Raw genomic sequence first — 26,874 nt, 5'->3', positions numbered from 1 at the left:
GGCATAAAGGTGACAGGAGATCACTTGACAGATGATGTGTAGCGAATTATGAGGTGGTGTTATTCTGTGCGAAGATCTGGAGTTCTCAGGTGATTATTTCTGTAACAAATTTGTGAAGAGTGGGTTGTCCTTAGTCTTTCTTCATTAAAGCCTGGACTTTTAGGTGTTGCCTTCACCGGAAACTGTCCTTCTTACTGAGAACTGAAACTTTTCATATCTATCATAAAGTGATTCCATCAAACTGTTCAGCAACTGAATTGTTTTGAGCAACCTGTCTTGGAGCTGAAGAGTCTCTCTCTTCCAGAGGTGGGCGGTGCTAGGCTAACTGCACCACGGACCCTGAAGTTGATAAATGTTGAATCTCTATCGTTCCAAGTGAGAATTGTTTGAAGATAGCGGTTTCAATCCTACCCAAAGTCGGCCAGAGGCTTACTTGGTCAAAAATGTGGTGAAACGACAACTACAGAAGGCAGTAATTGCTGTGCATGCAGTCACGAGATTTGGAGTTCTTATCCCGTCGTGGTTACCACCTGACGATGGCCAAAGGAATAGTTAGCTGAAACGTTGTGAAACAACTAAGAAAAGATGAGGATAATAGTCTGCAATAAATAAATAATACTCATCTCAATAATGAATTCCAATTAAATATGTATAAGAAAATTTTATTGAGTATTTTATACTCATTCAGAACATTGTGCAATTCTTCATTTATTCTTGCACCTGTGTGTACACCAGGGAATAGAACAACTCTAAGAACAGCTCTGCACTGACAGGTTATTAGTTTAAACTGACTTTGGACAAACTCAGAAAGGGAGTATTATCTGTTGTAGGGACCCCAATTTTCAGCTATCACGGAATTGTAGATTTGAAATGGAATTTTTTTTTTTTTTTTTTTTTTCTCAATAATATACTTAAATACTTGCGGTGTATAAATATTATAATTAATAAAATGACACTTTTTTTTTTTTTTTTTTTTTTGAAACCTAAAAAAAAAAACTGTTTAAAATCAGTGTCGGCATTCATATATATAAAAAAAAAAAAAAACTAGAAAATATTCATCATCTTATTTTGAAATATTTAAAAACGTTATGAAAGTATAGCAAAGCAGATCAAAGATCTTAGAGTAAGGGAGTGATAAATTGAAAGTCAGGAGTTTAATGGAAAAATTATTCTATTCTTCTCCCGCAAGTTAGTTGTTTTTTTTTTTTTACCCCAATACTAACTGATTTGTTTAAATTTTTGGCACATTTTTTAAACCGGGCTTTGAAAATGTTGGTTTAAATTTAAAATTTATGAACTCTGGATTATTTATTCAGTTGAATTATCGTAGAGGACTCTTTGAAGCACTTATTGGTGATTTATTTTTGTCGCATAAGTTACTTTTTATATTTTTATTATATTTAAAAAAACAAAATTTGACTAAAATTTAGAGTTCGGTTTTTTTTCTTTTTTGTTTTTTAATAAACAGCTTTCAGTCAACTTTTTTTTGTAAATACTTTGATCTTTGCTAGGTTTATTAAAAAAAAAATGAATACTCTAAATACATTTTTCACATAGTTATAAATTTCAAAAGATATATACTAGCTGAAAAATTGGAGACTCCTAATATTCCCCTTCCTAATATATTATATCTGTCTCCCTGATTAAGTGTAAGTGGGGTTTATAGACAATACTTTTAACTTAAAAAAGAATGAAAGGAAAAAGAGCAAAATCAAAGCAATCAATACATTTTTAATCTATTTATATGGTTTTATTGTCTAACTTATTTTATGAAATAGTTTAGAAATATAGAAATAAGTTTTCTTCAAACATTGGACTACAGTTTAAAATCTACCCTGGCACATTGCAATTATCTCTGATTTTTTTCATCAAAATGGTTGAAACCAGTTTTAAAATTTCATCTGCTCCTCCAAAAAGAAAAAGAATAACCTCGGTATCTAAAATTTGTGCAAAGGCTAGAGTTGAACAATTTCCTGACGACTTTTATGGAGAAGACAATATGCTATTCTGCAAATTTTGTCTACAGTGTCGATATTTTTAGGATTGATACAATCAGACCACATTAAGTCAAAAGTACATATCAGAAAAAAATCTCAACTGAGTCATCTCAAGTGAAATAGAAGACAATTACAACAATGTTCAAAAGTAATAACAAACGAGATGAATTCTTGATTTTTTAAAAATGTGCACTTTATTGGACATTACCCTTCATAAAATTGATAAAATCAGACCATTTTTACTAAAATACTGTAAGGAAGCTGGCTCTTTTCCAAGTGTTAATTGTATTAGGGAGCTTCATCTTCCAAAATTATTTGCTTGTCATTTTGCTGCTTTAAAAGCCAAGCTTGCGGATGAATGGATTAATATCATAACAGATGAAACAACAGACTGTCGTGATGACAGCATTTTAAATATTGTTGCAAACATTTGTGGTGAGTCATTTTTTATTGATGTTCTTACCATGTCAGAATACAATCATCAAACAGAAGGTCAAGCATGTGTCCGAGCTATAACTCATTTTGACATAGAATTTGAAAAGATCCTTGTTTTTGTAACAGATTCGGTAGCCTATTGCAAAAAAAAACTCAGAAATCTTAACAAATATCTAGAACAGCAGCTACCATGTGTTATTTGGCAGACATTTTAAATCTAGTTGGTGAAGTATTCTCAAATTGGCCAGCATTTGATAATGTTACCCAGCTCACTACTTTCATCAAATCAGCCTTTTTTAGAAAGCCGAGTCGAAAAAAAAGAAAAAGATATTTGAAATGACTTGAAAATTATTTGCCTAAAGAACAAGTGCAACTACCCTGTGTCCCCGTGGCAACCAGATGGAATTCCTGGTTTAATGCTGCCAGATATCACTCATCTTTCATACAATTTTATGAAGGATTCTTTAAGCAAGAAAAGAGTCATGGCCTTGCAGTAGAGAGAATTCTTGAATTAGTAGAGGATGATCGACTACATCATGCCTCTTTCCTTAATCTGCACCTCAATCTGTATTTTATCACAGAACTTCACACGTTTAATAAAAGCTTTGACAAGCTTAGAAGAAACTAAATCTCCGCTTGCTTGTATTGTTTATAATATGATGGAAGATGTGAAGCAGTATTTACATGCTGGTATATGAAAATTAACATTTGGCCTTGAAACTGACCGTCTTCTGTCTGAACTAAAAACTGCAGAAAGGGAGAGAGTTATCTCAAACTTCCAAGGATTTCAGCCCATCTTTTACTAAGTTGAATAAATACCTGGAAGCCCACTCTGTATATAACTTTTACAATGCGGCTCATATATTTGATCCAAGACAACTACCCTGTATAAATCACAATATAGATACATTTGCAGCTATTAGAGACTTTCAAAATCCTTCTACTGAACTTATAGAAGAATTCCAAATTTATGTAAACTGCAAATAAACTTACCAAATCCTTTTAATATACAAGCATTTTGGAATGCAGATAAGAGCAGATTTCCTCTTCTAAAACAGATTGCTGATAAAGTCATATGGATACCTGTTACTAGTGTGGACGTTGAACGTTCATTTTATCAATATGAAAATTTAATGAATACAAACCGTGAAAATCTAACCCCTGCGAATGCCAAGCAATTGACAATGCTGTACTTCAATGGAGACTTAGAAAAAAGATTTACTGATTGCTAATTTTATAATATGGAAAATATTACATTTAAAATTGAGCTGTTTTTCAAATAGTGATATTTTTTTTAATGTTTGAATTAATGTTTAAATTTTGTTAAAGTATTTGAATTATGATTGAAATACTGTTTTGCAAAAAGTTGTAGTTTTAATATACTTATTTGTTGTAAATACTTTTTGTGATGATAAAAATTCCAACATGTAAAAACATGTATTTCTTCAAATAAAATAACAATTTGAATTGTTTTATAAGTTTTAATTTATCTCAATTTTCTCTTAAGTGTTAAAAATTCAATAAACATAAAAACTAAGGAAAATTAAATTTTGCAAATGTGAAAACGGAAAAAAACGGAATTTACTAAAAGTTGAAACGGAAAATTGGGGTCCCTACTGTTGTAGCTGTCCAAATGTCTGTAGTTCATAAAATACTGCTAATTTCAGCAAGAGACGGTTGAATTTTTGTTGTATTTTTGTAAATATATCTAAAATTATTTTGTAGTGAAGTACTTTTTGGATGGAATGCATTTGAACAAAGTTTTGAAATAAGCCTATTAAATCCAATGTCAGATGTTACAGAATGTGGTTGAATATAAACAATCATTTCTTTTATCCAATAATGGATCTCTTATGACCTATAGTCATTAATATCCTAAAGTTTCTTTTTAGCCAATATTAATTCTCTAGTAGTTTGGTGCTTCGCTGGAGGCTCATAGTTGCTGCTACTTGTTTCTGGAATGTCTGTCCCTGAATATTCATTGTGCTTCTATTTCTTATTTGCAACATTTGCTTCTTTTAGATGAACGTTTCTAAGATGGTTTAACATATTAGTTATTGTTTACTGATTTGCCACCCTTTCATGTAATAGATTGACATAACTTGCAAACAGCTGTATTCTTATTCTTGGGATTGGCATCAAAATATTTTCATCAGAAGCTGGTTGTCATCATGGTTGAAGGTCAATATTTAGTTAATTTTTTACATATTGAAATTACTTATGTCTGATATCTAATTAGTAATTTATCTCAATAAAATATACATTATCTAAACCGTAAGAATAAAAATATTTATGCAATGGTAGCAAGATTCCGAAAATGAGGAACAAGAATATGACTGATGAAGAATGCTTTATTTTTGGTCCGCATATCATCGCAATTTGCAAATGTCTAATTCATACAACATGAAAACCGAAAGATGAAGTAATAATTTTCTTTGACATTGATTTGCAGTAAAAAAAAATGTTAATTCGTTAGGAAAATTTTTTTTTATCTTGCCTCAAATTCAGTACAGTTGTAAAAGTCTCCATGTTAACAGCACATCATGCCTGTTATTTGATAATCTGGTGTAGACGATGCACGTATCTTCGATAAATTTTCACTGGTAAGCAAAACTTGTCTTTGTAAATTAGCATTAGAAAACCTATTTATCAGTCAATTATCAAAGGCTGATTAATCGGTAATTGGCCAATTTGATCATCGGTACATCCCTATTACGTAATCAAGTTATCTGAATTGATTATTTTTTTCAGTAAAGTTTTAAAATAAAGCTGTAGTGTTGCTTTCTTTAGAAAGACAAATTTATCATTCCACCCTGTAACATGAATTGAAATGAATGCATAGACATTGCTAAGACTGTCGCAAAGAAAGTAGTAGAAAAATACTTGTACCTGACAGTATTCTATAGCTCTACAAAGTCACCATTTGCTCATGTTTGGAATATGTTTCCACATATAGGTTGGTGCATCAACCACTAGTCTCTATTTAACAGCCAAAATATATCTTGCATTGTCAACCAAGCTCCAATCCCTATATCATCACTAGGGCTATGACAACAGCATATTCTTTTCATTGTTTTGACTGGAGTATATATCCAACACAGTTTAGACACAGTTCATTAACCGAGAGCCACATCAATCTATATAAAAGCATATAAGATATAAACGGATAAACACTCAAGAGTCAAAACAATAAAAAGAATATGCTGTTGTCCTAGCCCTAATCATCACTGTTGTATCCCTGTGCTTGTTTTACAAGAACATCGAATCTGCTCAGATGAACCCCTACCACTGGTGGCCTCTCAACAAGCAGCAAAAAATCCTGTACCTTTATCTATTCTATTCTTCCCTTTGGAATTCCCCCTCTACTTCTTGCTTGTTTGACTGTATTAGCATGTAGAAATTTAAATGTAATGTGAACAGATATCTCCAACTAACTGTTAAACCCCATACGATTATGTAGGCATAGATTCTAATTCACATGACGGGCTCCTTGCCCGAACCAATGTGACTCTTCCTCTCCAGAGTTTCCTGTCTTCCATCAGCTGCCTCAGATCTTCAGGTTCACAGTTGGCGTCGTGTGCTATTTTAGATGTACGTGGATCAAGGTCGTCCTTTGCTTGCGCGTTCGTCCTGTGGAGTCCATAGCAATACATCACTCATCAATTCATGCTTGCTCCTCAGTGACCAGCAAATCGTAGGCATCTTTCTCTGATGGTAGTAGATATGCCAGGTAGTTGCTGCTTCGTGGGATGATTTTGCCAAGATATATTTAATATTGTTCTTAGCATATGGTTGTATGTGCTGTCTAGTTTTCTTTCCACTCTTTTGGTGAGTGTCCAGGTTGTAGCACCGTAAACAAGGACAGACTCTACCACTGCCCTGAAGAACTGCCTTTTCAGTTTGTTAGCCAGTCTCGAAGTCCATACTGAATGTAGCCCATCCAATGCGGTCATTGCTTTTAAGATGCGAATTCCGATATCTCTCTCTGTGGAAACTATGTTGCTGCCCAGATACATAAACTCAGCGACTTCTTTCAGTGTTGATCCAACCAAAGCCCTGATCTCTCCTTTCACATTGAAAGTCATAAACTTTGTCTTATCCGCATTTATGTGAAGACCAATCTCATTTCCAGACTTTTCTAGCAGTGTTTGCGTATCAGTAGTGTTGTTCGCGAACAAAGCAATATTGTCTGCATAATCTGCATCACTTATGTGTGCTAATTGATGACATCTGTTTCTGGATTCATTTAGGGTGAAGCCTAGCGTGTGGTGTATATCAACAGAGGTGCGAAGTACAAAGTCAAGACAGATAATGAAAAGAAAAGGGGCAAGAGTATCTCCTTGTAGAACCCCAGTGCGGATGTCAAAAAATTCAGTGTCCCCATCTGGGGACCTGACCATTGGTCGAGTGTGCTCATATAGCATCATGATAGCATTAATGACTTCATTTGAAATGCCATATGCTTTTAATATGCTGGCCATTTTTCCTCTATGTACAGAGTCGAATGCTTTGGAGAAATCTACAAAGATCATGACTGCCTCAATGTTTTTGGCTTTGACTCCTTCAATTAGTTTCTTAAGTATTTGACTAGTAGTAGAGCGATTCTTTCTAAATCCATTTTGGTTCTTCCTGAGCACTTCTTCGATCTTTGATTATATACAGAATTGAATGAATTAAGGATGTCATTGAAGCCATCTGTCTTCCATACTTTAGAAGTTATGTTATCTAAACCTGCAACTTTACAATTCTTGGTCTTCTTTAGTACAGTTAGAAGTTCCTTTATTGTAAAATCTCAATATCAAGTTCCGGTACAAGAATCGGCTGAACTGGTTGGTCTGTCACTTCCGGTTTGTTTCCAAGTAGCTTTTCAAAATGTGCTTTCCATTTTGAACATGCATTTTCTGGAGTGTTTGCCTTTAACTTAGCTTTGGCAGGTCGTTTGCACCCAGATATCTCATTTACTACTTGCCAAGCCAGATAGGATTGTTTGTTATCTGATGCATTCTAGATTCGATCTATTTGTTCTTGAACACATTTCTGTTCTGATAGGTACATCATATCAAGCTCTTGAAGCGCCTGCTTCCTTAATTTTGTATTATGTCGAGTGGGGTATTTATGTTGCTTTTTGATTATGTTTTTTAATTTTTCTCGTTTTGATATTTTGTCATTTTCCCACAGTACTTTTCACTTTACCTTGGACTCAAGAGGCATACACTTCTTTGCTGCTTCTTCATTATTTCAAAACAGCTGCAAAAAGCATACCGATCCTGGTGATAAAAATCATTTGAATCTCCGCAAATGCCAACCTTACGTCATAGCTCGTGCAGAAGTTACAACAGTATAAGATTAGCTCAACAGGCTATGCCGTCGAATGAAAGAAACACTCACTTCACACCTAAATCGTGGCAGAACGAGGATATAGTCTACGGTAATCATGTAGGACCACTCATGACGGAAGACTGATGTAGAACCTGAACTGGCTAATGGGCCCTGGTAACGTCATGGGGAGCAGCATGACAGTTATGCGCCTTGGCGGAAGAACTAAAGAATCAGTCAATGGCAGGGCACAAAAGACGCTGAGCAGAAGAATCATTAAGAGATCAACGGTCAGGTTCAACTAGTCTAATTGAGAAACTACTGCGACTCACCTGTAGACGTAGCTCACACAGGTGATATTATCCGAGCTATCGAAAGATTCAATATGACTCTAAATCAAACCAGAATTCCATACCGTATCGACTGCCACATGGATAACCAAGGGTTGCTACTTGGTGTGCCAGCACTGACCACAGCTATCGACAAGTTTACTACAGCACTAAAACCTAAGCTAGCAAAATGTAGACATACCATCAAAATATCCACCTTTTAATGTACGGACACTTCAACCCACATCTCAAATATCAGAACTTGTTGCTTCATCCAAAGAACATAATATCGATATTGTGTGTATTCAAGAGCACCGACTTTTCCACAACAACATGGACATAAAGTACCATGAAATTAGTAACAGCTGGACACTAGTATCAGCGTCAGCATGGAAAAATTCAACAAATAGTACCATTGGGGGAGTAGGACTTCTGCTAAGCCCTCGAGTATTGAAATCATTGAAAAGTGCTGAGAAGATAACACAAAGGATAATTCTTGCTACCTTCAGTGGTAATCCTGCTACTACCGTGAGTGTTGCTACCAACGTCAGTGACAAGCAAGAGATCCTGAATTTCTACAATGAACTCTCAGCAATAGTGCGCTCAATCCCCAAACATAATTTTTGGTTATGGAGGGTGACATGAATGCGCACATAGGACCGGAAGACAACAAGCATAAGTTCTCTTTTCATGATGGAACAAACCGAAATGGAGAGTATCTATTTTGTTTTCTCCTTGAAAACAACCTACAATGCATGAATACCCATTTTAAGAAAAGACCCGGTAACTCAAAAACATGCAGCTGTAATTAATATTAATACTTATTGGGTTCAGAGCAACAGATCTTAGTTGTTAATATTATTTACCATTACATTTTATGATGCTAAACTTATTTTTTTACATTTTGGGAAACTTTTTTTCTCTATAAAAATATAAGTTGGTATTTTTGACTCTGTTACTGTTTGTTTTTTGTATATTTATTTTTTATGGATTTCATTTTTTTGTATATTTATTTTGTATTGATTTCATTTTTTTGTGTGTGTATTTATTGATTTTTTTTGATTTTTTTTCCTTTCACTGCATCATCAGCTTTTCTACTTGAAGTACTCTCTTTTATGATAGAGGACAATATATCTTATCGTTTGTGTATAGAAATAGAATACACAAAAAGAAACTATTTTAATATGTGGACAATAGTATTTAGGATCTAGTCATGAATATAATTGTTCCTGAGAAAACGTGTATTTATAATGAAAGATAAAAATGAAACAATTTGCTTTTAGCACTAGTAGTGTAACTGGGAGATAAAAGGTGTTTGGGGGGGGGTTGTCTTAATTGATTTTCTTCCTTTCACTTAGACTCTATCCCCTCTAAGTGTAATAAAATTAATACTACCATGCTTAAGGAGAGAGGGAGTTCTTGAAAGAAGGGAAAAAACCCAAAAGATTTTGCCTAGTTTTTTTGATAGGTCAGCTGCTGGGAGATTTTTGTACTTGTTAACTATTAGAAAATTTCCAGCCTTTACCTCCATGGGTAGACAAGTGAATATAATGCTAATTCAGATCATGTGAAAATTAAAATACATTAGTATGGCAAACATGTTATAAAATGGATTTAATGAAAAATTTGTGTTTTGAAAGAATTCTACTGTTTTAATAAATTTTTCTCATTTTACTTTAATTTTCTATTTATTTACTCAATTTCACATATATTCTGTACCACAGGTGGTGGATTTTAATGGGAAAGGTCGAGGTGTTGTGTCCACTCGTCCATTTCACAAAGGAGAATTTGTTGTAGAATATGCTGGAGATCTCATCACTCATAAAACAGCTCAGGATCGTGAACGTGTCTATGCAATGAATCCAAATTTTGGCTGCTACATGTATTACTTTATGTACAACAGTAAGAATTATTGGTAAGTTAGCATTTTTTTTTCTATATTTCCTCGATCAAAGAATTATTGGTAAGTTAGCGTTTTTTTTTTCTATATTTGATCGATCCAAGAATTATTGGTAAGTTAGCATTTTTTTTTCTATTTCCTCGATCAAAGAATTATTGGTAAGTTAGCATTTTTTTTTTCTATATTTGATCGATCAAAGAATTATTGGTAAGTTAGCGTTTTTTTTTCTATATTTGATCGATCAAAGAATTATTGGTAAGTTAGCGTTTTTTTTTTCTATCAATTTCCTTGAAAGCAGAAGAAAAATGTTTTGTTTTTGCCAGTGTTAGCTGTTCTTTGTGAAAAATATCTCTGGTTGAATTTTTAAGTTGTTCCCTTTCTGTTTACAGAGGTGAAGTGTTCAGAATACTTGATTTTTCTTTCTTTTAAATATATTTGGAATTAATCTATGTAGGTAATCTCGGGGTTTTTGGTGTGAGTGAAAAGATTCGTCCTTTGTGGTGCAGGTATGCAAGATCTTTGCTTTTTAGCAGAATTCCACTTGTGTAATTCAGAAAAGACTTAAATTTATTCTTAACTCTTCTATAATAAAATTGGATGAATTATTCCTGTCTACAAAATGACTTAGCAAAAGAAACACGAGGGCCAGACATGAATCCAAAATGGCTACACTACTGGCACGTATCCTATGCATGTTTTTCACTACTAATCACTCCGTTTCATTACAATTCATAAATTGCTATAATTTCTCCACTCTGATCACGACATCCTTAGAGATGGTAGCAGGGTAGATAACCCACTAATTATTTTCTATTTTCACTAGTTCTGAGTCTATATCAGAGTCAACACTTATTCTGATTCACCGTAATAATTGTTTGACCATTACTTGCTTCTGTCATTCAAATACAACACATTGCCTCGGCTAATAATGAATGTTACTTTCATATCTACTAATAGCAACGCTTACATTGGCTGAACAGACATCCCATGTTTAATATTTACCAAACACTAGAGAATGCTACTTTATTCCATCTAACATGGCCATTGCATTTTATTCATTCAGGATATCGATTAGCTTTTGCATTTGATTATGCATAATATTTTCGTTGTTTTTTAGTACTTCAGTACCTGATTGTTACCCTAACATTTCTGCAAAGGTTTCCATTACAGACAGATAGAGATATACAGAAAAAGAAAGAGCTGTAGATAATGTGTGTGTGTGTGTCATCTTGTTATTCAGTATTTTTGCATTATTACTGTGGAGATTATTAGCAAAAACTGTTCCCTTCCATTCAACTAGCAGGGGGTACCCGGCGGTGCCCAGGTGTTTTGAGGTGTGTGTGTTTTGGGGTAAATCAAAACGGGGGGGGGGGGGTTAAAATAAAAAATTTTGGTAGGTGAGTATGAGGATTGAACCTGAACCCTTGAGGCAAAGTTGTAAATTAAAGTGTGAAAAAAGACGTGCGACATTGACCACTGGGCCACAGAGACATACAAGGGAAACACATTTGAATTTATTTAAGTATTGACAGGTGGCCGCAATAAAAGTTAACTCTGCTGCTTCTATTTGACCTAATTAATGAGGTCAAATAGAAGTCCCGCAGTTAACTTGAGTGTGTGCAAAAGAAACCTATGCGAGATATACACGAAATGGTTACACATATTTTGCCTTTTCTATATATACTTGGGGGGGGGGGGGGTATCTGGCGTTGCCTGAGTGTTTGGAGGGGTGGGAGTGTTGATGAAAACCTAAGAATAATCGAAGTAAAAAAAAAAAAAAAACAGAAAGGGGGGGTAATTAAAACCTCGAAGAAAAAAACTAACGTAAGGCAAACAAATGATGTTAAATGTAAAAATCGAAAAAAGGAAACAGAAAATGTTAAAACCAAAAAAAAAAAAAAAAAAAAAAATGTGAAAAATGGCTTAAATAAGCCTGTTTTGATATTAAAATTTAAAAAAACAGTGGATACCCGGGTTTTTTTTTTGGTGTGTGGTCAGTCGGGGATGTTAATGAAAACCTAAGAAAAAGCAAAGTAAAAAAAAAAACAGAAAAACGAATGTTACGTGAAAAATGGCTTAAATAACACTGGTTCAATATTTAAATTTAAATAATCGAAGAAAAAAAAGACATCTCACATCACGATTTGAACCCAAAACGTTTAGATAATGAATCAACGCCCTAACCAACTGAGCTAACATGACATACATGAAATTTAGTCAGTTCTTCAACCATTTAAACTAAATCAGGTCATGATGTCATCTGACGCATGCATAGAACCGGTCGTCGTCACAAGAGGATGGTTTTTGTTGACCCACCCCCCACCCCTCTGTAGAAAATTGTCGATTTTGGGGTGAAAAAATGAACGTTTTTGGCCAATTTTTCGATATTTTTTGAGCTTCAATATGATACTGAGTTTGTGAATTTTCGTTGTGTCTGTCGAAAGTTTTTAGACACACAAACACACATACATACACACATTTTCGCTTTTATATTTATAGACTAGCGAGGGGTACCCGGTGTTGCCCGGGTGTTTGTAGGGGTGTGTGGTGTTAAATAAAAAAGAAACCGGGAGGGGGGGGTAGGATCAAAGCCTGAGGCGAAGTTTGAAAATAAAATTGGCCAGCCAGAAGTGAAAGATGTTTGAAAGTCGTCGAGCGTTATGACTATGACGATGTAAGCATTGTTTATAAGCGAAGTAAGAAAAGAAAACAACGTTTTAATTAAGCGGGGGGGGGGGGGGTAAAAGAAAAATAACGTAAGGCAAACGAACGATTAAAACAGAAAAACGAACGAACGTTACGTGAAAAATGGCTTAAATAATACGGTTCAATATTTAAATTTAAAAAATCGAAAAAAAAAAAAAACAGCTCACACATTCGAACCCAAACGTTTAGATAATGAACCAAGGCCTTAACTACCTGAGCTAAAGCCACGTATATAAAGTTTGTTTGGTTTATCAACTATTTAAAGTAAATCAGGTCGTGACGTCATCTGACGCATGCGTTGTTGACCCTCTCCCCTGTCGAAAATTGTCGAGTTCGGGGTGATAAAATTAACGTTTTTCTCGTTTTCTGTCTAGACATCTCTCTCCTCTCTATCTCTATCTCTCTCCTCTCTATCTCTCTCCTCTCTATCTCTATCTCTCTCCTCTCTATCTCTCTCCTCTCTATCTCTATCTCTCTCTCTCTCCTCTCTCTCTCTCTCTCTCTCTCTCTCTCTCTCTCTCTCTCTCCTCTCTCTCTCTCTCTCTCTCTCTCTCTCTCTCCTCTCTCTCTCTCTCCTCTCTCTCTCTCTCCTCTCTCTCTCTCTCCTCTCTCTCTCTCTCTCTCTCTCTCTCTCTCTCTCTCTCTCTCTCTCTCTCTCTCTCTCTCTCTCTCTCTCTCTCTCTCTCTCTCTCTCTCTCTCTCTCTCTCTCTCTCTCTCTCTCTCTCTCTCTCTCTCTCTCTCTCTCTCTCTCTCTCTCTCTCTCTCTCTCTCTCTCTCTCTCTCTCCTCTCTCTCTCTCTCTCTCTCTCCTCTCTCTCTCTCTCTCTCCTCTCCTCTCTCCTCTCTCTCTCTCTCTCTCTCTCTCTCTCTCTCTCTCTCTCTCTCTCTCTCTCTCTCTCTCTCTCTCTCTCTCTCTCTCTCTCTCTCTCTCTCTCTCTCTCTCTCTCTCTCTCCTCTCTCTAGCTTTGCTTTCTGTCTGTCTGTCTGTCTCTCTCACTCTCTCTCTGTAGCTTTGCTTTCTGTCTCCCTCTTTACTTTCTCTCAGTCTTTCTGTCTCTTTCATTCTTTGCTGTCTAGTGCTCTCCTTGTCTTGCACACCCTCTTTCTCATCTCGTCTCGCCTGCCTGTATTAATCAATGTGTTAAATTTGTTTTGTTTTTTTCACATTTATATTAATTTTGGTTGTAAACTGGTTATTTTTAACTTCCAAAACTTGTTTTCTACTGATATTTATTAATTGCTACCAAACTTTTTAGTGTTACCCAGTCGTAAAATATGCTTAAATATGATGTTAATTCATACAAATTTAATATTTTTTGTTCCCCAATATACAGCAGTGATTTCAAAAGAAAACAAAATGGCTTGTGTGCCATCTGCTAGTATAAAAGCAAAAACATTTAGTTAAAATTGAACTAACTTTAACCACATGTGTACAAGAGCACTTTAAGTGAATTTACATTTGCCAAGTTCCAGATTTTTTTTCAGTTTTTCTATTTTTAGACAAACTACAAACTAAATTGAATTTGGTCCATAGGTCCAAATCTCCTATATATCCAGTTTCAAGTCTGTAGCCCAAAAATTGACAGGAGTTTGGTACAGACGGTTGCTCAGACAAGGTCCTGTGTATATAGTAATACACACGGACGAAAAAAACGGTTTGGATATTTATAGATTTCAAGGTAGTTCTACTAAAATAACCATATTTTTCAAACCAAAGCACTTCAAGTCTTCAAATTACTACTGTTTTGTTCGGAAATGAATATACTTTCAAATGAATTAATAAATATGAATGTACATTATATATTTTAAGAGTTTTAAGCAAATAAAGTGATAAAAATGTGAACGTCATAAAATGGCGTTTTCGGTAAGGTTTTCTAATGACCCTCTCTGTTTTCTAAAGGCCCGTACCATGATTGTATGAAAAATTTCGTTATGAAATTTGGAAACCAATCAGAAGAGGTGTTAATCTTAATAAGTGTCCAAAATATTTTTGACTATTTCTTTTTTTGTTGTATTAAAAATAAGGCCTTAATATGACGAGTATCAAACATTTTGAAAAAAGATTTCATCGGACACCCACTAGTAAATAAATCATTCTTTTTACTATCTTTATCGATTAAAAGCATTATTTTATGTTGAGTAGGACCGCGGTAATTGATAATGATTTAACAGGACCTACCCGAAAAAAGTTTTTTTCGAGTTTGGTCAAATTAAGTTAGTATTAGTAGCAGCACTGCAGCAGTTGTAGTATTAGTCATAGCACAGTATAAACAACACTCGTTCTTTAATTTTTACTCACAATCGACTTAAGAAAAAATGAAAATATGAATATAAATGTTCTGAAATGTTTAATTAGAGCTATTTAGTTATCAGAATAACATTAGTTTAGAACTATTTGGTTTTCAGAATGTATAATAACAATCCCAACCAATTCGGCATTATGAATCCATTATAATTTCTCACATTTCTGGTCAAATTTAAAAACATGGTTAAAAAAAACAAAGTAAACTTTTTGTAGATATATAGCTTGCATGCACTTTTATTCATTGCATTGTTTTACTATGAACAGCCACAAATGTTTTTTTCAAAATCAAAAGATGTATGAAAATCTCGTTTGTATTACTATACACATAGATTTGAAAAAGTTGTCAAAAAACAAATATATAACAAACAAATGTTATCAAAGGCAAAATAAGTTACTTCTCTACCTAACTGGATATGTTTTTAGTGTTTATATTTTATGTAACATGTTTATTCAGCTCGAAAAACAGTGTTTACTGATGTATTCAAAAATTTTAAATGGCGGCCGACTCTCTCTTTGAGGCGGTAAGTTTGGGAAAATGAGTTATAAATAAAAAACCAGACAAAATAATCTTAGAAACTCGCTCAATATATGTTACTATGACATACGCGGATATATATTCCGCGGGTTTTTAACAGTATTTTGTCTAGTTTTTTTTTGTTTTTTTGTTTTTAACTCATTTTCCCAAACTTATCATGTGAAAGAGATAGTCGGCCGCCATTTTTAACTTTCCAATACATCAGTAAGCACTGGATGTTTTTCGAGCTGAATAAACATGTTACATTAAATAAAAAACATGCTTTGCATAACATTTATTTGTTATAATTTTATTTTATTTTTTGGACAACTTTTTCGTAGCTCTATGGCAAGTAATACAAACGCACAAATAGTGTTGACTGTTGAGCATTTCCTGAGAACAAGACAAATGTCAGTTAGTTGACACTTAAATATTTGAAGTCTTGATAATGACTTAAAAATAAATAGTAAAACAAAATACTGTTAGCAACCCACCTACTAAAGTTATGTGTGGCAAGTCTCCTCCTAAAACACTCTTTAACCCTAACAGTAACACTAAGTTCGAGTGGCAACTACCCCCACCCTCAACAAAATACCTCTGTAAGCCACATACAAGCGTCTAAAACAAACAAACAGGCAAAAAATAGATCCTTCCTTGAAGAAAAATGCACATAAAAAATAAATTGGTTAACTGTCCTAAAATGCTGGAAATGGTGATTTATTTTACATCAAATTTTTGTGAAACTAACTGCCCCCACCCCTCTAATATTTTTGTTTCTGTCAAGTCTTCAGTATGTTCACACATAATTTTCCTTAGCCCTACAATTAATTCAAAGTCCGAATGGCAACCATTCCCATATTCTCATTGCATAGAAACCCTCTTAAAACCACACATAATCGTCTTAAAAAAAATAAAACAAAAAGCAGACAGCATTTATCTCCCATAAAAAAAAAAACAGTTAACTGCCCTAAAACGCTAGAATGACCTGTAATGGGGAATTATTTTACAATAAATTCTAAAATAATTTGTTTATCTTTCATTAAAGTTTTTCATGGCATTTCATAATCGCCTAAAAAGGTAGAATCACATTTTGGAGGGGTTGTCAAAAGGGGTTGGGTGGGGTTAAACAGAAGGTGTTAATCTACAATAATACCAAAGAAATATTGCAATATATTCATTTTTAAATGGTCCTATGTTTAGATTCAAGTTTTTTGTACATAAAGCACATTACAATTCAACTTTGAGTTCTCCAACTTCTTTTCTGTTTATGGATACATGGCATTTTTAAGGAATTGCAGCATATTTATGCACATTTACTGCAGATTATTTGGAAACCATGAACTGTTGGATATTTTCAGTTGCATATTCTGATTCCTTATACAAAAATACACTTATATGGTAAATTTTATTGCTTAATCTTGTGTTTTAACATAGATATGACATTTTTACTGAAAAAATAGTGTAAAAAATGTGACGAAACACATATGGTCTTAAAGAGGGGAAAATATCCAAACGTGTGAGGCACAAAAATAGTCATAACTTCCTTAATTTTAATCAGATTTTAAAAATTTAAAAAGATTCTTTCTTAGCTCATCAAGCTCTTTCTATATATACCAATATTGAAATATTTTAAGCTATTTCAATTTTTTCATGTGTATTATAGTTATGAGTTAATTTTATGTATACCAATATTGAAATATTTCAAGCTATTTCAATTTTTTCATGTGTATTGCTAGTATATACGAATATGTAGATGATCTGTTTTGTGTTCTCTTCACGCTTTAAGATATAGATTGAATGAATTTATGTAATAATAGTTTTTTCTTTTTACTTTTAGTGTTGATGCGACTGATGAGTCTGGCCGTCTGGGTCGTCTTATTAATCATAGCCGCAATGGCAACTGTCACACCAAACTCATTGGTATCAAAGGCCGTCCATATCTGATCTTGGTTGCTTCACGAGACATAGAAGATGGAGAAGAGTTGCTCTATGATTATGGAGATCGCAGAAAGTCTTCTCTTGCTGCTCATCCCTGGCTTCGTGAATGAAAAGTGAAAATTCTTTATTCATCATCTTCATCAAAATATTGACTTTTGTTTTTTTTTTTTGTTTTTGTACTCTTTGAGAAAATCTCTTTGCTAAGCAGTTAAGTCTAATTTAATGTTATGCAGATTTATGGAAAATATTTTAAGTTTGAATGTAAAGTTAAAAAAAAAATATTTTAAGTTTGAATGTAAAGTTAAAAAAAAATATTTTAAGTTTGAATGTAAAGTTAAAAAAAAATATTTTAAGTTTGAATGTAAAGTTAAAAAAAAATATTTTAAGTTTGAATGTAAAGTTAAAAAAAAAAATTTTAAGTTTGAATGTAAAGTTAAAAAAAAATAACTAAATCATGTTTGATTTAAAAGTTTAAAAAATCAGTTATATAAATCTGGGGGTATTTTGAGGATTTTACTATGATTTAGTCTGATATTTTGCTGATGACTACCTAAATTTTTTTGGCTTTGTAAACCATTGCCATTTTTTATGTATGCACAAAGTATTTTCCAAAACAAAATCAGTTTTATTATAGTTACTGGTAACACTGAATTTCCTCCTTCCAAATTCTCATATTTTCTTCTCTCTTAACAGTTAGCCTTTTTGGAACAATCATCTCCTTTGAGATTAAATGTCTAAAAAAAAGTCAAGCCAAAGTGTTTTACAATAGTAGGAAGACTTTGTTGTGTAAAGTTGATCTTTTTTTTTTTTTTATCATCTGTTCATGATGAAGGCAGCTATTGTTTATCCTTTTAACATAAACTTTCATTTTTACTATCAATTTTATCCTCATTGTTTATCTGTTTTTATTTTAAACCCCCCCTTCATTTTATTATCTTCAGTTACCAACTGCCAATTCATTCTGGTTCTACCCAAATGACCCACAGCAATTTCCTTAATTGCTCATAACGTACCCCCCTACCATGCCCCAGGAAGGATTTGCAAAAAGTGGTGCATACATTAGGTTAATCTTAGTCCAGGTGAAGGGAGGAGGCACCATAATAGATGTTGTGGTTAGTGTTGGAATCAACAAGCAGAATTCACATATGCTCTAATATTGATGAAAAAAAAAAAAAAAAAAAAAAAAAAAGATCCCCTCCCACACACACACATACTGCCCACTCATCTTTTACATAAAACATTAAATCACACTGCCACAAAAAACATGTGCCTTATCTTTTAATTAAACATTTTTTAAAGAATTTTTCATAGAATTTTGGTGCATTTTAGTAACCAAAGTATTTTTGTAATACATAGAATATTACCTAATGCATTTCTATGTTGACTGTCTCTTAATGTAGGAGACTGGCAGCAGAGAACAATCACTATTTTGAAGTTTACATGCTTTGAGAATTTTATTTTGATTTTATCATGCATTAAAACATCAGTAGCAGGAGCTAGTAGCAGGAATTTTATTAACATTCATAAGTTTGACATTCAAAATTAGCTGCTGTACTCGGCATAGCTTAGTTAAAAAGAAGTTATTACACGAGGAATCATATACAACTATAAGAACAGACAAATTTAATTACACAAAGTCATTTAAAGTTAAGAAACTGAAATATATTTAAGTAGATATAAATAAAATTAAATGAAGAAATTTATGTATATAGAATTATTCTTTCATTAAGTTATTTATTAAAATGGATGACTTCTTTTCTAAGAAACTGAAATGAATTAAATAAGACTTAGTATAATCAGTAAGTAAAGTTTTTTTATAAATGAAATATATTGTAAAAATACCATTTTTTTTTTTTTTTTTTTTTTAATTAATTGAAAAGATTACAGTGCTTGCAAATGGCAGTTCAAAGTGACATTGCAATACATGTAAGCATTTATGAGTATTGTAGAAGCACTAACTGCAGTAATCTTAAGTTGTGTGGCAACATTTTGTGTAACTCTAGCAACTGTAGAAATGTACTGTCTGTTCAAGACTACAAATATTTCTGCATGTGCTGATAGAAATACTTAGATATTTTTTAATTTTTTTTTTTACTGAATGATTGTGGTAGAATGGAATGAAGTAATATCAATTATATGATAAGCATCAACAAAATAAAGTTATTGTGTTTTGAAGTACTACAGTCATAGAATACATTATAAAGTAGAACCCCGGGATATGGTGGCCCGATGATACATTTTTTTTTTTTTTTTTTTCTTTCAGGTTATGATGTTGTATACAATGTTTTTTGGACCCTGGTTACGGTATTTTCCCCACCTTACCATGTTATTTATAATGTCATTTAATTATATACATGTGTATTATATACTGTATTTTATTACTAATTTTTAATGCCGTATCGTGAGGTTCTACATATTACGAGAAAAGTATTTTGAAAGCACGGCTGTCTACATTTCAGGAAGATTTACTTGTGGTAGAATGACCAAGTGCCAAAAGATTTTTATTCTAATAATGCAAAAGATTTTTATGCTAACAATGCAAAGTTTTTGATGCTGCCATTTCATTCTGGTATTACTTTTCACCTCAATATACAAGTAACTTCATTTAATTTAAACTGCATTAAAAGTAAATATTAAAAAATATGAATATTTGTGTAAGACTATATATAAGCAGCTATTCATAAATAATTGCCAGTCAGAACACTTCTAAGATAAAAAAAAAAAAAAAGACGTAGGTCTCCTGTTTTCTTGTTGGTTTAAAATATAAAAACCCTTTTTTCTATTTATTTAAGTAGGTATTTATTTGCTTCCCCACGAAAGCAAGTGTGACAAGGTCGTTTTCAATGAGGGTGGGGCAGCTCCCCTAAAAGTACGGTAAGGGGGGGGCACTCTGGCAGTGGGTCGTTGAATTGCATTCACTAGCAAAAGATCTAGCTAGTTTGCATATTTTCTTAAACATTCATTTTAATTAATTCCCTATTAGTTTTTTCGATTTCTTATGGGGTGGTTATCTCTAGTTGACCATTACATGTAATTATATTCATGGAGATATTCTTCATGATTTATACTTGCATAATATTTGCGTAAAAAGCTTATAGAAAACATGAACTTCTTTCTATATATATTTATGTATGTGTATATATTTTTGTTTAAAATTTTGCCTACCAAACTTTTCTGTCAGTTTTTGGACTACAGATATGAAACTTCATATATAGGGTATTCGAACCCATGCAAAACTTTATATTTGGGTTTTAGCCGGGGAAAATCTGTGCAAAAGTGGAAAATTTAAAAAAAAAAAAAAAAAAAAAAAAAAAAAAATGAAATTTGCCATGTGAAGGTCGAAGGATGGCATTATGAATATGCATGCGTGACGTAATAGCTATTGGTTCATGTTGGGATGTCAACAAAAAAAAGGTCTTCTCGTGACAACGAGCGGTTCTACGCATGCGCCAGATGACATCATGACCTGATTTACTTTAAATAGTTGAAAAACTGAACAAATTTCATGTACGTCGTGTTGGGTCAATCGATTAGCAGTTAATTATCTAAAGGTTTTGGGTTCGAATCGCGGTGTGAGATGTCTTTTTTTTTTTTTTTCTTTATTTTTTACTTTGCTTATCCACCCCCGACCACACACCCTAAAACACCCGTGTACCCACCGATTTTTTAAATTTTAATATCGAAACAGACTTATTTAAGCCATTTTTCACATATTCGATTTTTTTGTTTTCATCGTTCGTAGTTTTTTTTTTCCCCCGCTTAAGTGTTAACGTTGTTTTCTTTTTTTACTTAGCTTATAACAAACAAACCTGGTCATCGACGCCGTCGTCGTAACGCTCAACGACTTCCGGGCGCGCACCTGTCAATTTGGTTCTTACTTAAATAAATTCAAAAATTCAAACATCTATCACTAACTCATTCTGGCTGGCCGATTTTATTTTCAAACTTTGCCTCAGGGCTTCGGGTTCAATCCTACTCCCCCCCCCCCCCCCCGGGTTCTTTTTTATTTAACACCACACACACCTACAAACACCCAGGCAACGCCGGGTACCCCCGCTAGTATAATAATAAATACTAAATCTGTATTAATTAAAATATCATATTTAAGCATATTTTACGACCAGGCAATGCCGGTGACCTGCTAATATATATATATATATATATATATATATATATATATATATATGTTCATTCGTATGAAGTAGTTTTCTTAGTGAATCTGGGTGACCTGGTAGATCTGAACAAGTTAAAATTCCTTTGTCTGTATGGATGACTGGCATAAGAAAATATGGAACAGGATAAAATTAAAAAAAAAAAAAGCAATGAAAATGAACAACACCAACACATTTCTGCAAGCATGTATCCTAAACTGATGACGAAAACTAATTTCTGTATGTAGCTTTTAGGTAGAAATCTATACTGGTCATTGAAATTGGTACATCTTCCTTTAATCTATATATATATATATATAAAAGCGAAAATGTGTGTTTCTCGCAAAAACTTTTGACACAGGTCACGGATTTTCACAAGATTGATATCATTTTAAAGCTCGATCCTTTGCCCGACAAATATCGAAAAATCGGCCCAAAACATTAATTCCTTCACCCTAAAATCGTCAGTTTTCTACAGGGAGGGGTCAGCAAAAACCGTCCTCTCATGACAAGTTTGCTTCTACGCATGCGCAAATGACGTCGGAACATGGTTTAGTTTAAATATTAAAAAAACGACCCTATTTCGTCAACGTCGTCTTAGCTCAGTTGCTTAGAGGGCGGGTTCATTATCTAAAGGTTGTAAGTTCGAATTGTGGTGTGAGGTGTCATTTTCTTTTTTTTTTTTTTTAATTTTTTTAATTTTAATATTGAAGCAGGGTTATTTAAGCCATTTTTCACGTTCTGTTTTTTTTTGTTTTTATTTTTCAGATTTTTTAAAGAAGTTTTAACGTTCATTTTCTGTTTTCTTCTTCCATCACATTCGCGTTTTCTTTTGTTTTTCCAATTTTTACATTTAACATCGTTCGTTTGCCTTACGTTAGTTTTTTTTTTATATAAAATATTTAATTTAATATTTAAAAATATTTACTTCGCTTATTCTTATGTTTTTGATTACCCCAGAGCACACACACACCTCTAAACACCCGGGCAACACCGATTACCCCTGCTAGTCTATATATATATGTATTTAAATATGTATGAATAAAAAATCAATACGGAAAATATATGAATGTTTATATCTTTTCCGTATTTATTTCCTATTTGATGTGTAGGAATACAAAAAGTCTTTTGAAAAAAAACAAAGTTTCCTTCAAAAGTACATAATTTTCGACCGATCCTTCGATCTTCCTCAGTGTGAATGATAGAAAACATGAGTGAGCGGGCAGAGTTAGCAGCGGAGGGAAGGGGCTATATAAATAATTCTAAGCGATCGTACTCTTTCCCCCCCCCCCCTCCCCGGAGCGTGTGCGAAAGAAGCCTTTGCGAGACATACACAAAATGGTCACACACATTTTGCCTTTTCTATATATAAAAGGTAAAATGTGTGTGATCATTTCGTGTATGTCTCTCAAAGGCTTCTTTCGTACACGCTCCAGGGGGGGGGGTACGATCGCTTAGAATTATTTATATAGCCCCTAGATAATATCTACGATTTGGGAACGCGGGTCGCCTCTACATTTATTTAAGTCGACTTTTATGAGATCGCATTATTTCGCTCTGTCCCGTGTTTGTCCTGCTTTTTTTTAAAACTAAATTCGAACTGTGCGTTCTCGGCATGGTGCCGGGAAACGTCCAGAAGCAATCAGCAATCAATGTGGGGACAAACTCCTCTTACATCAGACAATTGCTTTCCAATCTGAATAATGGGGAGATGGTTTCCCCCTCCCCAACATATGTTGGGGAAAAAACAGTCAAAGTTGGGTAAACCAACCTAAGTTCTTTTATTTGTGTGACTTCTATTTGACCTAATTAATGAGGTCAAATAGCAGCAGCAGAGTTAACTTTTATTGTGGCCACCTGTTTTTAATACTTAAATAAATTCAAACATATTTCCGTTGTATGCCGTCGTGGCCCAGTGGTTAACATCGCACGTTTTTTTGTTTTTTTTTTCTCTTTTTCTCACTTACAACTTTGCCTCAAGGGTTCGGGTTCGGGTTCGATCCTCATACTTGCCTACCAAAACTTTTATTCTAACCCCCCCCCCTGTATGCTTGTATGTCTGCCAAAAACTTTCGACAGAGGTGACCGATTTTCACGAAATTGGTATCGTTTTAAAGCTTGACTCTTCGGACGATAAATATTGAAAGATTGGCTTTATTGAGGGGATCGCTTTTTTTTTTTTTTTTTTTCTTTTTTTTCCTCCTTCGTGGTATGGGTTCGAGCCTACCTACCACTTTTTTGCTCAACACACACCTCCAAACACCCGGGTAATGCCAGGCTAGTTTTATATAAGACTAGCAGGGGTGGCCAGATGTTTGTTGATGTGTGCGTAGGAAAAAAAAAAAATTTTGATAGGTTCAAACCCAAAACCTTGAGGTGAAGTCATGAAAGAAAGCATGGCATATTACCACTATGCTAAGAGGGCAGAGGAAGTGAGAATCGTTCAAATTAAACAAAAGAATGCAGGTGCATAAACGAACGTCTGCTTTTCTAGGTCAAACATCACACCATAGAGAAATGAAATCACGCAGTTAATTCTGGCTTCAAGCCAATTAAGCTTTACGCTTTCTGTCCTATTTGTTTGTTTCCCAAGATGTTTGTGAAAACCAGTTCCCCACAAAAAGAGGAGTGTTCAAATGAATAGCAATTGTCTGATATGAAGGGTTTTCCCGACATTGGTTAAAGCTTATTGCTTTTCTGGACGTCTCTGGCACTCATGCTGTGGAGATTTGTTTGCTACGGATTCAGTTTCGTTTTTATACGGAAAAGCTAAACAAACACGAGAGGAAGAAATAGCGCGAAAATAGCATGTAAAAGTCGCCCAAATAAAAGATAGACAACCTCTTTTTGTAAATCGGAAATATTATAATTTAGGGAGTATATAAAAAGTTCTAAGACATGGTACCCCCCCTCCACACAAAAAAAAAAGCTTTTACCAGACATACAAAAAAAGTGCACACACAAACACGCATTTTCACTTTTATATAATAGATTTAAAACATTTTATTTTAGCCACAAAATTGCGCTATCTTAAAAACATTTTTAATTCTGATGATAGTGTTCCTAGTGTATAATGAATGGATGAGAAAATAGCTGATGCACCAATAAAATACAATAAAAATTAATATGTATGGTTAGATTTTAAAATTGTTTTTGTTATTTCACATCGAGTTTTTTTTTTTTTTTTTTTTTTTTTTTTCTTCACATGAAAGATTAAGTATGCAAATTTTATTGTGTTGGTATATCCATTTATTTCATGTTTAAATATTTGCATGTACAGAATTCAGTCATAAATTAATCATCATGAATTTTGGAACATGACTTCTATACATGTAAGTGATCCAAATGTGAGCTATATTTAGTTTACTATTATTCAAAGGTGGTGGTTGGAGATTGCACAACCCTCCCCTCACAATTACTCGCACAGCTATCCTTACAGGGGTATCGATTATCTCTTGAGACTAAAGGGGCATCGGAATCCTTCCATAAAAATTCATGCAATTTTAACAATAGGTAATAATTATTCTTCAAATTTAACAATAGGTAATAATTATTCTTCAAATTTAACAATAGGTAATAATTATTCTTCAAATTTAACAATAGGTAATAATTATTCTTCAAATTTAACAATAGGTAATAATTATTCTTCAATTTTAACAATAGGTAATAATTATTATTCTTCAAATTTCAGATTCTTTGGAATATTGGCTTCCCATTTGAATATGCAAATGTACATTGCATTTGATTCATAGTCGATACTAATGAAACAAGATTTTCTGAATTTCAGTTTTTTATCAAGACTCTTCAAGTTAAACGAGAATCATATAAGGAATCTAGATTTTTAGTAGCATCTTTTTCCCTTTGTAAAGGAACCAAGAAAAATGGTGGAAACTGTTCTGCTGGGGGAACTCATCCTGGGATAGATAATTCTTCTAGAGAGTTTATATGTATATAACAAGGGAATATATTTTCAACAATGTTTCAACATAATACTGATTTTTGGTAGTTTGCAGAGATAATTTCACTATTGAATCAGTCATACGGCATAATCACATTGACACACCAGTTCCCATTATATCATCAAAGTTAAGCAGTGTTGAACTTGGTTTGTACTAAAATGAGTAACCAGTTGGGAATTCTAAGTGCTGTATATACTCTTCGCTTATCTCAACATTGTTTCCAGTTGTCCTTACCAATGGACTCAAGCAGTGCGGATTCAGAAGAGGTGTGATTAGGGATTGCCTCTCAATTTCATGTGCAAGGAGTATCCATGGTCTTTTGAGGCTAATCAAAGGCTTCTAGTTTCACACACACACACGTCAGGGGTGTGAGTTCCGTTATAAAGGTGTTGATTTAATTTGAATAAAATACGCATCAGAGACAACACGCAGACCTTTACTAACTGAGACAAAGTGCTGATCTTTACTAACTGAATTTTCTTTCTCCAACTTCATAACATGGCAAGAGAGAAGAAGAAAAAAAATGTACAAGACTCCAAAATATATTTAAATTATAAATTTCAAACAAGTAAAATATTTGTTTATTTTCATAATATTGTATTATGATTTGGCTTTCAAACGCACCTGATGCATATTTTATTTTAGGTGGCCATGAAAGCCAACAAACCTTTCATGAGCTAAATGTTGCTTGGCTGTGGAAATAATTTTATCTCGTGCGCCTCGAAAATTATATATATAATGTTAGAAGTACTTGTCATTTACTGTGTTCAAAAAGAGCCTTCAAAAAATAGACTCTGACGTATGACAGTATGAAAGATTATGAAAAGGAGGTGTGCATGTAAAGAAATAACTTCAAATTTTGGGGTATTGAAACCAAAGCTATTATGGAAAAAAAGAATTTTAATTTCATTGTCAAATGAATAATTAAAAATTCAGTATTTGCTCTTTCCTCGCAGAGGAGAATAAATCCTTTTTGACTGAGGTAATTCTTGTTACTCAAAACTTTCATTTATACTTCATAAAATCAACTCTGTGTCTTACTGTGGCATACTCTATCTACCTCATTATTTAATTCTTTCATTTATTTAATATTAAATGAATCGCCATCTAAAATAGAAATGTTATTTTTTTTTCCTAAAATATAGTTTAAGTAAAATAATTTTTAGGGGAATATTTTCAAAACCAAGTTAGGTGACTGAAATATTATTTGACCAATATTGTAATAATTTATGATAAAATAATGGAAATGCCTTTAAATAACTTTAATATTGAAAAGAAAATCAGTTACTTAAAGAGGACAAGAACAGTGACAGAAAATAATATC

At 33.3% G+C, this 26,874-nt stretch overlaps 1 protein-coding gene across 3 annotated transcripts in view; it reads left to right on the top strand.

Moving 5' to 3' along the window:
- LOC145295951 (N-lysine methyltransferase KMT5A-A-like) overlaps positions 1-18,325 on the top strand; it is a 191,819-nt gene extending 173,494 nt beyond the window's left edge. For all 3 annotated transcript variants that reach the window (XM_080141861.1, XM_080141855.1, XM_080141844.1), the window contains 2 exons: positions 9,802-9,992; positions 17,340-18,325. In XM_080141861.1, the coding sequence (XP_079997987.1) occupies positions 9,802-9,992; positions 17,340-17,550 (402 nt within the window). In that variant the 3' untranslated portion in view covers positions 17,551-18,325. The remainder of the gene's footprint in view (positions 1-9,801; positions 9,993-17,339) is intronic.
- Positions 18,326-26,874: the final 8,549 nt, after the last annotated feature.

The sequence above is a fragment of the Euprymna scolopes genome, chromosome 2 (genome assembly GCF_053919585.1).
Source record: "Euprymna scolopes isolate OS-2025 chromosome 2, ASM5391958v1, whole genome shotgun sequence".
Lineage (NCBI taxonomy): Eukaryota > Metazoa > Mollusca > Cephalopoda > Sepiida > Sepiolidae > Euprymna > Euprymna scolopes.
The sequence above is the reverse complement of the archived record's forward strand: the minus strand, read 5'-3'. Positions and strand labels throughout refer to the sequence as shown.